Source organism: Podarcis vaucheri (genome assembly GCF_965113315.1).
Source record: "Podarcis vaucheri genome assembly, chromosome: 10".
NCBI classification, from domain to species: domain Eukaryota; kingdom Metazoa; phylum Chordata; class Lepidosauria; order Squamata; family Lacertidae; genus Podarcis; species Podarcis vaucheri.
This window is the reverse complement of record NC_138748.1, coordinates 7,191,874-7,205,707: the sequence shown is the minus strand read 5'-3', so window position 1 is coordinate 7,205,707 and position 13,834 is coordinate 7,191,874. Positions and strand designations below refer to the sequence as shown.

Below are 13,834 nucleotides of genomic sequence, written 5' to 3'. Positions count from 1 at the left end.
GCCCACAGGCAGCAGGCTTTGAGATGTCAGACACAAATCCACATATGGCAACATTGCAAAGAAGTGAGCAGACTCATAGAAATATACTCCAGATGAAAACTGCGAGTTAAGGCCTCATCTTTGGGTTATCTATATCTAGAAAAACAAAACCACTCTGACGACTCCTTAAATGTCTAAGAATGAAATAATTCTGTTATCTATGGTTTAGGTTTTAGTATAATGCTGACATACTAAGGGGACGCGGGTGGCGCTGTGGGTAAAACCTCAGCGCCTAGGACTTGCCGATCTCATGGTCGGCGGTTCGAATCCCCGCGGCGGGGTGCGTTCCCGTCGTTCGGTCCCAGCGCCTGCCAACCTAGCAGTTCGAAAGCACCTCCGGGTGCAAGTAGATAAATAGGGACCGCTTACCAGCGGGAAGGTAAACGGCGTTCTGTGTGCTGCGCTGGCTCGCCAGATGCAGCTTGTCACGCTGGCCACGTGACCCGGAAGTGTCTGCGGGCAGCGCTGGCTCCCGGCCTATAGAGTGAGATGAGCGCACAAACCCCAGAGTCTGTCAAGACTGGCCCGTTCGGGCAGGGGTACCTTTACCTTTACCTTTATAACGCTGACAAGGCAGCTGCCCTATTTCTACCTGCTGCTGTTTGGTTTGTGCTAAAAGGCTTTTACATTGTGCTCCTAATGAATGGGTATGAGCTGAAAACTCATGAAATCACTTCTGGCCCCGGAGACCTAACAATCTTGACCCTTATTTCATTTGCCTGAGGTCTGTTGGTCACACAATGGCGGTAAACAGGACAGTTGACTTAGCAAGAGGGCGGCATGTGAGGTGATGGTGGGAAGAACACAGAGCCAATAGAAAAAGGAATATGGACAGGGTGACTCATGACTAGTACAGTTCTATGTCAGTTCTACTTTCCTAGTCTCTGTAAAATAACCAAAATACTTTAGCATTTGTGTCAGGAACATTGTAAGGGAAAGCTGAAAAACAAACATTTTATCTGTTTTCTTTTAAAAGCAACATCTCTCTGAATATTAATGCCCCCCCCGAACATTTTATGTATGATTTGTGCTTAGTTGCGTCCCAGTTCTTAGCAATATTTGGTTTCCCTTCAGTTGAACATACCTGTGGGTAGCACCTTTCTTCTCACAGTTAGATTCACTTGCCCATTTTGAGCTGCATTATGCATGAGGTCAATCACATATCGGTGAGTTTTGCCAGCCACTGGAATTCCATCGACGAAGACCAACTCATCACCAGGATGTAGGCGGCCATCTCTGTCGGCTGAGCCCATGGCAATTACTGCTCCAATTAAAATCTAAGTAATGGGGGGAAGGAGGAGTGTTACAAGCATAAATCCAAAGGGCAAGGCAGCAAAGAAATCTCCAATACTTTCTGGTGATGCATAGGCAAAACTTTTCTCTGTTGCAGAGTGGTGTCCAACATACTGCCGCCAAAATGCCAGTGCTCAGATAAGCCTATGAGAAATGCCCCCAAATCCTTTCCAAATACTGTAGCAATTAGTAGTAATTAATGTTACACTTTTTCCTAAAGGAGTAATGAGATTAATAACCCAAACAGCAATGAATATTTTAAGAATTACAGCGCTGGCTCACTTTCTTCGTAGAAAATACACTCCTGTTTGTGTGAGTGGGTGTGGGTGTGAGAGAGAGATCATGAAATTACAAAAATTAGAATAATTAAGGACACTGCAGGCACAAAAGTTTCAGGGCAAGGCTATGTGTTTGGCTGTTAAAGAGGATTAATGCATAACATCTAAAGATTAGACTTTCTAAACCCTGTCTCCCCTGTCCCTTAGATAAATAACATTCTTCAGTGATGTGGTTTAATAAGGAGTTGGTGGGTCACTGCAAAACCTATTGAACAGACTCTGTGATAAGACAATTACAGTGGCTTGATCCTGTCCACTTTGCACATCTCTTGGCATTTTAATGCGATAATAGATTTCTTGTTGTACAATGTTGATTGGGGATTTGTGCTATCAAAGAAGTGGCTGGTCCCTGTAGAGGGGAAATGAACATTTTGAAAACTGCTTTGAAATCCTTTGGTATTTTAGAGCTAATTTGCACAATACATTCAGGCTTGAATGAACCATATAAGATGTGAGCTGGGAATCTAAGCAGTCAAGCCATAGCAACCTCTGCCATTTTATTACAGGAACTTAACATTATAGCATCATGGAAGTTGCTATACTTTCAGACTTGCACCATGCACACGCAACTTGTGTGTTTGCATGAGATGGAAAATATACTAGTAAGGTCCTTAGTTTTGAGAGCCATCATGTGCAACATGATCAGTTACTTCTAGAAAGATACTGCAACGTAGACTATGAATAATATGAATAATATTACCCAGTGGAGTCAGTCATTCAGTGAAGACATCTAGTGATAAGGCACTGAAAGAGGTACATGCACGGGTGAAACAGCCATTAGCATTAGCCATTAGCAAATATATTAGTCAATAGGTGCTTAGCCTGCTGCAACATTAAGCTTCGTCATGGGGAAATGTACTAGCGCAGCCATTTAGGATCAGAATGCTAACTTAAAACTAGCTGAATTTTTTATATATCTCCATCCTTCAAAGGTTTCTTTATGAAAAGGTGGCTTCAGTTCAGTTGTGCACCCTAAGGCAATCACCACAAAAAAGCAACAAACAAGCAAAAGATTTAATTCCTCCACCCCATGCTGAAAAATTCAATACTCATTTTTTGAAAACGATAAAGATTAAAAAAAGAGAAATAAAAAGCTTCTTCAGCATCTCTCAGGCCTTATTTGATTGAAAAGTTAAGCAGCTGGTTGGAATGAAGTTGTGTCCAAGCCAGTTTTCACATTTCTTTTCTTTCTTTCATGTGCTAGAGCAAAACTTTGTGTGTTTCCAAATCATGCAACCACTCTCTGTCTCCAATTGCAATATTGGATTTTATGGCTTCCTCTTAAAATCATACTGAATCTATGCAATTACAGCCACATGCCAGCATCCAGACATCATGACAACATACATGCCAAAAAGAAATATTATCATAAATTCCCCCAGGTGCAGGGCAGATGTTGTTTATTAGACCAATTAAGAGACTTGTGCCTGAACATCCCACTCTCCTCTTCCCTATTGCTTTCTCTGGAGTGCCTTGATTCAATAAATCTGGGATTGATCAAATTCTAATTTTATATTTTGGTTTGTAAACAGAATAACAGCACAATCCAAACGCAAGAGTTTGGCTACAACACTTCTGGCAAATTCTTACTAACTTCCAGTGAATTATGTATTGCTTAGATTATCAAGTTATCTTTTCAGCTAGACCTTGTATGGTAAATTTGTGTGTGTGTGTGTGTGTGTGTGTGTGTGTTAGAAAGAGCCCCATTGCCCCATTTTGTGTCAAAGTTTCCTGTGAATCCAGCATTTACCAAAGCACTTGTCATGAATCATGACCCTGAAAATAGGACAGTGTAAATAGCTTCCAACATTCGGATTCCAACATTAGCACTAACATGTTTGATTGCTATGTAACCCTGATATAACTCCAACATTTTTATTTTTATTTCTGGTCTTCAGCAATTTTATGGTTGCAAAACTGGCTAGAATGCAGTGTGGTTTTATGGGCAAGGGCAAGGCAATGTAGCAGGGACATTACAACCTCGATCTCTGACTTCTAGACAAAATTGGATCTGCCACCTTCTTTTTTGGATAATGATGATTATTATAATTTCATTTGTTATGCATCTACTGCAAAGAGTCTTGCAGTGACTTAACAACACCAAAGAAGTCGCAATGCATTGCAAAATATACAAAGGCATTAAAACAGCAACACAACAATAGAAAATATACAAAAGAATTTTAAGCACTAAAAATAACCACAGACCAATTCTACAAGTACCAGACAGAAACCCCACTTTCCTGTAGCCACTTCCTAATTCTGGTATATAAAACTTCTATGTATGGAAAGCAACTGGCCCATATCTGGACATCTCAGTGTTGTGTGTTTTGTCCCATCCCACCAGCCATCAGTGATGTCTGCACATTCAAAATGCTATGATGTCAAAAGACAGGTAAATTGTCATAGATATACTTGCCATTGTAGCATGCCATTGCAATCTATGACCACAATGTCATTCCTCCACAGTCAGTTGTACAAATGTTATATGCTGAGATAGCTTGTGCATCTCACCATAGAAGGCAGAGGGAAGGGAAAGATTTTTGAGGTCTATTTTGGCTAGTACAAATAAATACAAAATCCAGAAGGCACCAGAAATGTTCGTTTCCTATCCTATCTGCATTCAATAATATTTAAAGCTGTATTCTAAGATTCTTTATTGTACACTGGGATGCTAAAGGGCTAAAAATACATCCAGAATATGTAAAATAAAACGATTACTACTTCTTTTTCTATGTGTGATGTACTAAAAGTCACAAGTCCTTAAGCTTGTCATGGCTGAGGAGAACTATCATGGGAACGTTTCTATTTTGATACCGCAATCTTCCAGTATATGACTAATGGAAGTCACTACTGTGTGTACTTCAGAAGGCAATATGCCTCATTTCAGGATGTCTGTTACATTTTCTCAAGAATGTGCAATATAAACAGTGGGCAGTTTCAAATCTCAAAATACTGTATTTATCCAGCAAACGTTTCTCAGTGCTGTGTCTCTCAAAGCATGACATTCATTTGTTCCTACTAAGTTTGAATGTTATTTGGCTGTTGTAAATGCAAGGCCCTGACCATCTGCGGAAGCCAATCATGTCATGTAAGTCAGTAATTGAAAGATGTCACAGGAAAACGAACTGTGTAAAAGGCTGGAGAATATACTCCTGGTAACTTAATACAGACTGATTCACAATGACAGATTTTAGATGGAGAGGCTGATAGCTAGAGAGTCCTGTCTTTTTCAATGTCTGAACAAGAAAAAGTGCCGTTCCAGTATGACCATTATACAAAGTGATATTTTTCTGACAGATAGCGAAGATGCTGAAGCTATAGAGTAGAAAGTCAAAAGAAACAACTCACGGGCTGTCCGGGTTCATCTCCTCCAAGGATTCTGAAGCCAAATCCAGATTCCATTCTCCGAAGATGAACATCCAACTCCTTGTAATCTGGACCTGGTATAAGATAAGATGTCATTTAGGTGTAAAATGCTTTGAGTTCCTTTCTACAAAAAAACAGAGCTGCCCAGTGTTTAGATCATTAAATGATACATGACAGTCCCACCAGAGCCGATGCAAACAGAAACAAGACAGAGTGTGTTGAATACAGACAGGAAGAAAACACGGGTACTTGAAGATGGAACTATCAAATCAAATGCCACAAGGTAACTCTGAATGAAGGAAAATTGACTGCTACACATCAACTGCTCTGCATTCTGAATATGAATAAGAGTATTTGTTAAGAGGCACATTGCATTTTCCTCCTTCCAATGAGAAATTCTCTATTTAGAAATAAGTGGGTTTACCCTGATGTCTGAGGAGTGGTGTAAACATTTTTAATCATGCACATATGACTTCCTGCCATTCCTTTCCCACTATTTTGCCACCATAAGGAATGCCTTAAGAACATACAAGAAGTTTTGCTAGATCACAGCAGTGGTCGATCTAGTTCAGCAACCTGCTTCATGCAGTTGCCAGCCAGATTGCCTTTGGGAGGCCCAAAAACAGGAAATGGGCTCTTCTCCCCAAAGGAACTCCAAACATGGAATCTGCATATAGTCCTCATGACAAGTAGCCATTGACTGATTCTCCTTGGTTTGGTCTGTTCCTCTTTGAAAGGCATCTGAGCAAGCCAGCCTGCGGCAGTGAACTCCATAAACCAATTTTGTTCCTTGGTGGAAACGCATTGTTTAAAACCAGGGAGATTTTTGTAGCATGAGAAACCTGCTGCAAAAACTTTGAGCCCTGTCATTTGAAATACCGGTTTTGAAGAACCCCTGCTCTGAAGGTTCATGATCACTGTCATTAGTGCCACCTGTAAAAATTGAGGCTGAGGGACAGATGAGCTGTGATGTTGACAGTTATATAGGTTTAAATCTGGACCTGCCCACATAACATATAGAGCAGGAGAGGAGTTCTGATTTTAACAGCAAAATAGGCTAATAAGTGTGTGCTCTGAAGCTCCCCTATCAGGGAAGGAAGGTGTGGGCAGGAGAAGGATGGAGCAACCCCTCGCTAGAGCAGCCAGCTTTTTCTGTGACTGCAGTACCACCCTGTGATGAAGCGTAGTATATAAATTTTAATATAATAATAATAATAATCTGGACTGACACAGGCCAAAATTGTACACCCCCGGCTAAGCAAGGTGTCGGGCTTTGGGGAGGTGTGAGGCTCTCCCATCTCCTTCCCAAAGCTGAGAAAGTGCTAAATATTAGGCTTTGGGCACAAGGAAGCCCAGCACCTTGGTTGCCTGGCTTTGGGACGGCAGCATGTTGGACCACCCTGGTCTAGAGCAGGGGTCTGCAACCTTTAAGACAAAAAGAGCCACTTGGACCCGTTTCCGAAGAAAAAAACACCTGGGAGCCGCAAAACCATTGCGACATTTAAAGCATGCGCGCCGCTGCCCTCCGATCTGACAGCGGGTGGGAAGGTGACGTCGGGACGGTGCGTGACTAACGCACGCACTGCCCCCATGCGACGTCACAGCCAGTACAGCGCCCGCCACAGTGGCGAGTGTCGGGGCGCACAATGCGCCTCCTCCCCTCGCTAGTATCCGCCCCGGAGCCGCGGCAAAGGTGTAAAAGAGCCACATGTGGCTCCGGAGCCGCGGGTTGCAGACCCCTGGTCTAGAGGAAGGAGGTTGTTCCAGGAATGAAAAACTTCCCTTTTTCTAAACAGCAGCGATTGGTGGCTCTCTATACATTCCACTCCTCCCACAATAGTGAAATGTGATTTATTTATTTTTTAAAAAGAACATCCTTGCCCTTTGGAACTGGCAGAATTATTCCTGGGACATTTGTATTAGTAGGGCTCTTTGACCTGACTGTTAGCAATTCCTATATGAAACTATTGTAGCGTAGCAGGTTGGACACGGTCAGAATATGTCCCAAAGAAAATAATTTAAAAATTCTTTTAAAAAGTCAACATGTATAGTAAAATCCATAACTATTAATAATTCAACCCATGTTCATTGATTTGCTATGGAATGTCCCCAAAGTAACGTTTTGAAGCTACTCAGAAATACGTTTCAGCAAAATAAATACTGGGTCATTTAGTAATAATTAAAAATCGAAGTGATTGGCTTTTGTGGGTGAAACAAATTAATAAATAACAGTAGGCTCCAATATGGGCCGTGGATATGCATACTCTACCATTTTCCAAGCTGAATTTTTCACCATGCACTTCTTAACAATTTATTGTTGATAAATGTAGAAAGTTGTATTTTATGAATGGAGGCCTCACAAATGTTTCAGGGGATTAACCTTTCACACTGGCTTAAGCTAGAAACGCTGTATTATATATTTCTGTACTTGAATCTTGTCTGCTTTGTAATGAAAATAAATAGAGAGCTTCATGAAAAGGAATGGTGCCCATGTTTATTCAGTTTTCCCGGAAACCAAAACATCCGAGCACAATAAGCCCTCTAGGCAGAGATGGTGCTTTGTAAAGCAAACAGCTCACTGGTCACCAACTTTAAATAATAGGAAGTGGCAACAAGAGGAGACTTTTCCCTTTGTCTTTGCCTGAGAGACAAAATGTCAAGGAGGGAGAAGTAGAATTCCAATGCAAATGTTTTTGGAAATGCAATGAATTGGATCCACTAGAGGAAGCTTCTTCCTTTAGAGAAAGGCAACCTTTGCATCCAATCCAATGTTTTCAATTCAACTAAAGAGCAATGTTATGTACTGAGTTGAATAGGATCCAAAATGCAGCACTCTGATTGGTCCTAGAACAAGAGGATCCAAAATGCAACAGTCTGGTCCTAGAACAATGCAGCAGCATGATTGGTCCGCAGGAGCCACCCAATCCAGCTCCAGGTGGAAGTGAATCCACAACCTGATTGGCCTACAGGAGAATCCCGGAATTAGCCAATCACGTGCAGCCCATTGTGTAAATAATGTATATAAAGCAGATATTTCGGGGGAACTTTCATTCCTCCTCACCACTATGAGCTGAATAAAGAGCATGAAATCCACTCTCGACTCCGAGTATATTTCAAGCAAACACTGTAGAAAAGTAGAAGAATTAAAAATACTGGGGAGGCCAACCTGGAGGCTTAGGTTAAGTTTGTGAACTTTGGGCAGGCCTCATGAACCTTCCATTAACAGTTCCATAGCGTGCAGAAATTCAAGAAATGCCCCTCTTTCCAGCAGGGAGGCCCAGCGGTTAAATATATCACTAGTACAGCTTGATGAAAAAAGAGCAGTAGCCTTCATTAGCATAACAACATACTGCCCTCCCTTGTATGCATTCTTTGAAGATGACAAAAGGAGCCACCGCTTCACCCAGCAGTCCTGCTGTGCCCACAAGCTAGGGGGGACCACTGGTTTGTGTGCACTGCTGATTGCTGAACCAACTTAGGACACAGCAGATCCTTGGCCAGGCCATCTCCATCCTTCCTGCTTCCCACTGTACCTCAGAAGCATCCCGTTTTGAGAGTTTCCTGCTGGTAGCTATAGCTTTCACTTCCCATGCTTTCAGCTTCTGCTGGTGGAGCCCAAAGGAGCCAAGCAGAGCCAGGCATAGAGACAGCACCACTTCACCCTTTCGGTTTGTCAGATCAGGGGGTTGTGTTGTTCTGTGAACTTATCCATATGCCCATGTATTTCGTCATAAAACCAAGCCCACCAGTGCACAGTGGTGGGGCACTGGTGCTTACCTGAACTCTAGTCATTTGCATTGCTGCTGCTTACTGGGAGGGAGGGAGAGAGAGAGAGAGAGAGAGAGAGAGAGAGAGAGAGAGAGAGAGGCCAGGTTGGTGCAGTGCAAATGCACCTTCAGGAGCACTGGATTGGCTCTGCTGCTGCATTTGCACCCAACCAACCTTGCTGCCTTGCCCTTCCCACTCTGTCCTGGTAAGCTGTGGTGACCTGACTAACTGGAGGCCAAGTGAGAAGTGATGCCCTTGTTGAATGGTTTCTTTACATTTCATTGTTCCACCCGATGTGTATGTCTTTAAGGGGCCAGAGCAAGGGCCAGAGCAAGATAATGAGACCCAGCTTTACAGCTGTGAAACATAGCAGGTGCTGCTGAGTTGTACTGATTAAGCTGTGTCAGGAATTGGGTAGAGTATATAAGGAGCAGCACCTAGCTCTCCCATTACCCTGGGGGATGGGTTGGTGGTTGGGTCTGGTTTGTTGTTGATGTATTTAGTGTAAATGGAGTCTTTGTTTTTCTTATTAAAACCTTCTTTAAGTTATTTTTGAGTCCCTTTTTAATGCATGGTCTCCCCAGCAAGCTCTCTGCAGCGCTATCATACTGCAAAAAGCCAACATCTTTGCCCTGCCATCTGCTACTGATACCATTATGGCATGGAAGTGAAGCGCTACTTTTAAAAAAATAATAATAAAAATATAAATTACATACAAGAAGAAGAAGAGTTTGGATTTGATATCCCACTTTATGACTACCCAAAGGAGTCTCAGAGCGGCTAACATTCTCCCTTCCCTTCCTCCCCCCCAACAAACACTCTGTGAGGTGAGTGGGGCTGAGAGACTTCAGAGATGTGTGACTGGCCCAAGGTCACCCAGCAGCTGCATGTGGAGGAGCGGAGACGCGAACCTGGTTCCCCAGATTACAAGTCTATCGCTCTTAACCACTACACCACACTGGCTCTCTACAAGGATGACAGTTATAGAACAGGATCCATCTCTCCCTCTATCCCACCATTTCTGTAGGCAGGATGGCTATATAATTGTGAAAGCCTAAATGACAATTAATGTGAACACAAATCCTCTGGACTTTGATATGTTATTAAGCTTATTAATCTAATGATCAGAAACATGGTTACATGTTTCCACATATATGTTTTGAGATTTTTTTAAAGGAACTCCTGCTCCTTCCCATAATGGGTATTTAGTAGATGAAAAGTCTTTGTCTTTTTAAAGGAGAAAAACAACGCAGAATGGTGATTAGGCACTCATGATTTACCTGACCCCTGAGCCATGATTAAAAGAAGCACAGCCACAAGGACATGCAATGGACAATAGTTGCGTTAGCACAATGAAGGCAGAGAAATACTTGCCGGAGGAATCCATGCGAAAACCAATCCTGGGTGGCACTTGCTCTGAATAGGAAAATGTGGAATTAAAGGTGAAATAAATTTGTCTAGACATGTAAATATGCAGTTCTGCTTTTTCTGCTTCAGTATGAAATAGCAAACTCTTTTTATTTATTTAATCTTTGAACAGACTTTTCTCACGTTATTGTGTCTGGTTTAGCTGAAGCATATTTGTATAGATACATTCTTTGAAAACAGAGCAAATTAAGAAGTAACTTCAATTCAATGATATGTCAGTTGCTTGTTATCAACATGCAGTTGGTAAATAAATAAAAAAATAGCACACTTTCTTTTCAAATGACAGCCTTCAGCATTAAGTTAAATACTTCAAATGAAACAAGCCTGCCCTGCTCAATGTATATGTTAAAGGGTTTTTTGGGACATTGATAAGATTTACAATGCAACCCTATACACATCTACTCATTTTATTTTAGTCAGGCAAATAAAAAGTACAAAGTTGTGTCTATGTTCATTAGGTTTCACAATGTGCAGGCAGTTTATAGCTTGTTTGGTCACAAAAGCAGATGGCAGGAATTAGAAATTAATGCTCTTTTCTACCTCTTCTGCAGAGATGCACAGCATGGATTTCATTTTTTTCCAGCTGTGATGGAAGACTGAACACCAAAGACCCCTCCAAACCCTGACAAATAGAACTGACTATAACTTTACAGGAAAACTTGGTTATTAGCTGCCCCAGGGCACAACCTGATCCCTGGATGGTTGAGTAATAGAACAGGCAAGTATAGACTTGTCCTTCTGAACATAAACACAGTCTCTGCAGTTGCCCATACATATGTGGGGATCTCGTCTGGGTTAAGAGGAACAAAAGCCAGGAACAAGCAAGAGCTATGTGCAGAAATGGAGGCACTCTGGCTAGCACAGTTACAGCACAACCAAATCGTATGAACACAGACACTTTAATACTTCTGAATCTCATGTGTGACAGCCCTCAGTTCAAGTCTGGAGAAATCTCCAAATGCTCAAGCAGCTGTTGCTGAGGGGCCACATCTAGCCTAGTGCGGAAGTTTTCAGTTTGACGAAGCCTGGATTTACACTGCAGATTCAGGGCAAAACCTTTCCTGATGCTGAATGGAAGAACATTAGGGATGTTGATGATGATGATGATTATTATTATTACAATAGCAGACATATTGAATGCCGCCTTGAGCATTGTTTTAATTGTTGGCATACAAATAAAATGATGATGATGATGATGACATTGACATGTGGAGTGGAAGGATATTTTCATCAGGACTGCTATGCACAGAGGAACAGTTTAACCCTTTCATCAGTGGCTGAAACGCCCCCCTATTAGTCTTCTAAAAAAATGCTTTACTCGCTTTGGGGGTGATTTTCAAGGATTTAGTCTGGGAAGGGTAAAGTTAAATCTTCCCTTTGTGTACTGTACTCCTGATGAAAATTGCTCCTCCCCCAGCTATTTTTTTATTTTTAAAAAATTCAGTGGTGTCTTCCAGCTTGGCTCTTAAACTGGTCCAGTCTGGTCTTCACTCTCACCAAGGAAACCTGGACATGGTGCTTCTGTCAGGAAGCTAGGGATTTTAGACAGAGAACCCCCGGCAACCTCAGCATACTACAATTCCCAGCATGCTCTGGGGGAAGCTATAGTACTCAAACTGCTGGAATACTGATGTATGCATACAGCACAACCCTGTTTCTAGAACTGCTCTTAACCATCAGTAGAGTGAGTGGGTGGGGGGAAGACTCAGCGATGCGCCATCTGCACTCTACATTTAAAGCAGTATCATACCACTTCAAACAGCCATGGCTTCCCCCAAAGAATCCTGGGAACTATATACCCCTATTCCGCTCACAGAGCTACAGTTCCAGAGTTATTGTACAGTTGATCCCTCTTCCAAGGAAGCAGCTTTTAATATTTGTCCAAAATTAGATGGGCATAATTTGATTAGGCTGATTGAACGGCAATGTATGTCTTCATGATCATAACGAGATGTCCTGCCCTGCCCCAAGTGAGGTTGTCTGCAATTTGTGTACTCATTTGTTCCCAATCTTGAATTGGTGCGTAGCATATATGCTGGAAACGATCATAGATTTTGGAGAAATTAGTGGCTACATATCTGGGGATTTTCTGCAGTTCCAGCTTCAGTGAATTACATATACCTTTTTTCTAACCCCCCCCGCCAAATCAATTAGTTTGGTGAATAATCATCATCCAGTAGATCATGTTAGGTATTCCAAATAATTACTTGTGTCTGACAATATATATTTCAATAAAATTATTAATTCCAGCTTTGTTTCCATGGAAAGGAATACATCTAGTGTTGTGGTTCTACAATGCAATGTTTGAATAATTACTATTTAAACTAGAAATCTCTGGCTGCCATTTCCCCCCCGAGAAAAACATTTCTTATTATATGGATTATTGCCCGATATGCATATTTTGTAAACAAACAGAATATGAAATCTGGGAGAAAAATGACTGAATAGTTGTTACAGAGTTGGTCTATTTTGCTCAGACTTTTTGGAAAAAAAATCTCCCTATATTATTTCTTTTTTTAAAAAATAAAGAAATCAGGCCACATGATATTATTAGATCCAGCACAACAAGTGCCGAAACGAAGGTTCTTGCTAGTATGAGAAAACTATCAGAGGCCAGATCACATGAAAGTTCAAACCACCATTCAGAAATGGAGCTGATGCACTGTAGGGATGACATATCAAGACTAGAGAAGGCAATCAATGGATGCTACATCCAGAGTAGAAGCAGCTTCCCAGTGGGGTGGAGACACAGCACTAGTTTTTTATGTTATTTATTACAGTTTCCTGGCAGTGGCATTGCTGATAAGCCTGCACTACGTTGACCTCCCTCCTATTGGGTGAGCCTCTTCTGATCCATAGGAAGAGGAAGCCAACTCTCATGCCTTCCCCTTCTTTCCAGTATCAGTCCAATCTTTGCCACAGGATACTGTCATCCTAGGTACACTTCTACACAGACATACACCGTGAGGATTCACTCCTACGAATGCTACATTGAACACAGTGGGACTTAGAGCTGTAGGACTGTACTTTTAGAAGATAATAAATTATGATGGCTGGTTTATGTTTCATTCCTTCAGTTACACGGTGAAATTCCCATTGCATCGCTTCTCAGATAAAAGCCTTCTAATTGTCTAACTGCAAATGTAACTTGTGCAACTTTTTGTAAATGTGTGCCGGGTTGAAGAGAAGCTGATTGCTACGTCTTTAATACAGCCATCAGTCGCAGAGCTGACACTTTCTATTAGTGTAACTCCTCTGGGGCCGCCTTGCCAGCCAGCAATCAAAACCACTTCTCATCCACAGCACTTTCTCTAATGCTGATATTTTCATAATCTCATCTGGAAATGCTTTTGGATACATTGTCAGCTTCTATAACCAACAAAAACATTTTGCCATGACGAGTAACTCTTTCTGCCAAGATGAGCCGCACAGGGAAAAGTTTAATCTTTGCTGCTTACATTTTCCTCTCCATTTGAGGCATATTCCCTGTGATGCCAGGAGGGTTAATTCTTATTTTAAATTCACAAACTGTATGAACTATCACATCTCCTAGATCTGGAGAAAGAAGTGTAAATGTGTATTTTGTGTGTATGCATGCAGGA

The 13,834-nt window shown here is 41.7% G+C and overlaps 1 protein-coding gene across 17 annotated transcripts in view; it reads right to left on the bottom strand.

Annotated features, from left to right (window-relative positions):
• Window positions 1–13,834, bottom strand: part of MAGI2 (membrane associated guanylate kinase, WW and PDZ domain containing 2) — a 621,598-nt gene that overhangs the window by 78,812 nt on the left and 528,952 nt on the right. For 15 of the 17 annotated variants that reach the window (XM_082239441.1, XM_082239452.1, XM_082239456.1 and 12 more), the window contains 2 exons: window positions 5,019–5,110; window positions 1,124–1,316 (listed from right to left, as the gene is read on the bottom strand). In XM_082239441.1, the coding sequence (XP_082095567.1) occupies window positions 1,124–1,316; window positions 5,019–5,110 (285 nt within the window). Of the gene's footprint in view, window positions 1–1,123; window positions 1,317–5,018; window positions 5,111–10,178; window positions 10,221–13,834 lie in introns of all 17 variants that reach the window. The other 2 variants (XM_082239448.1, XM_082239449.1) reach the window with 1 other exon arrangement.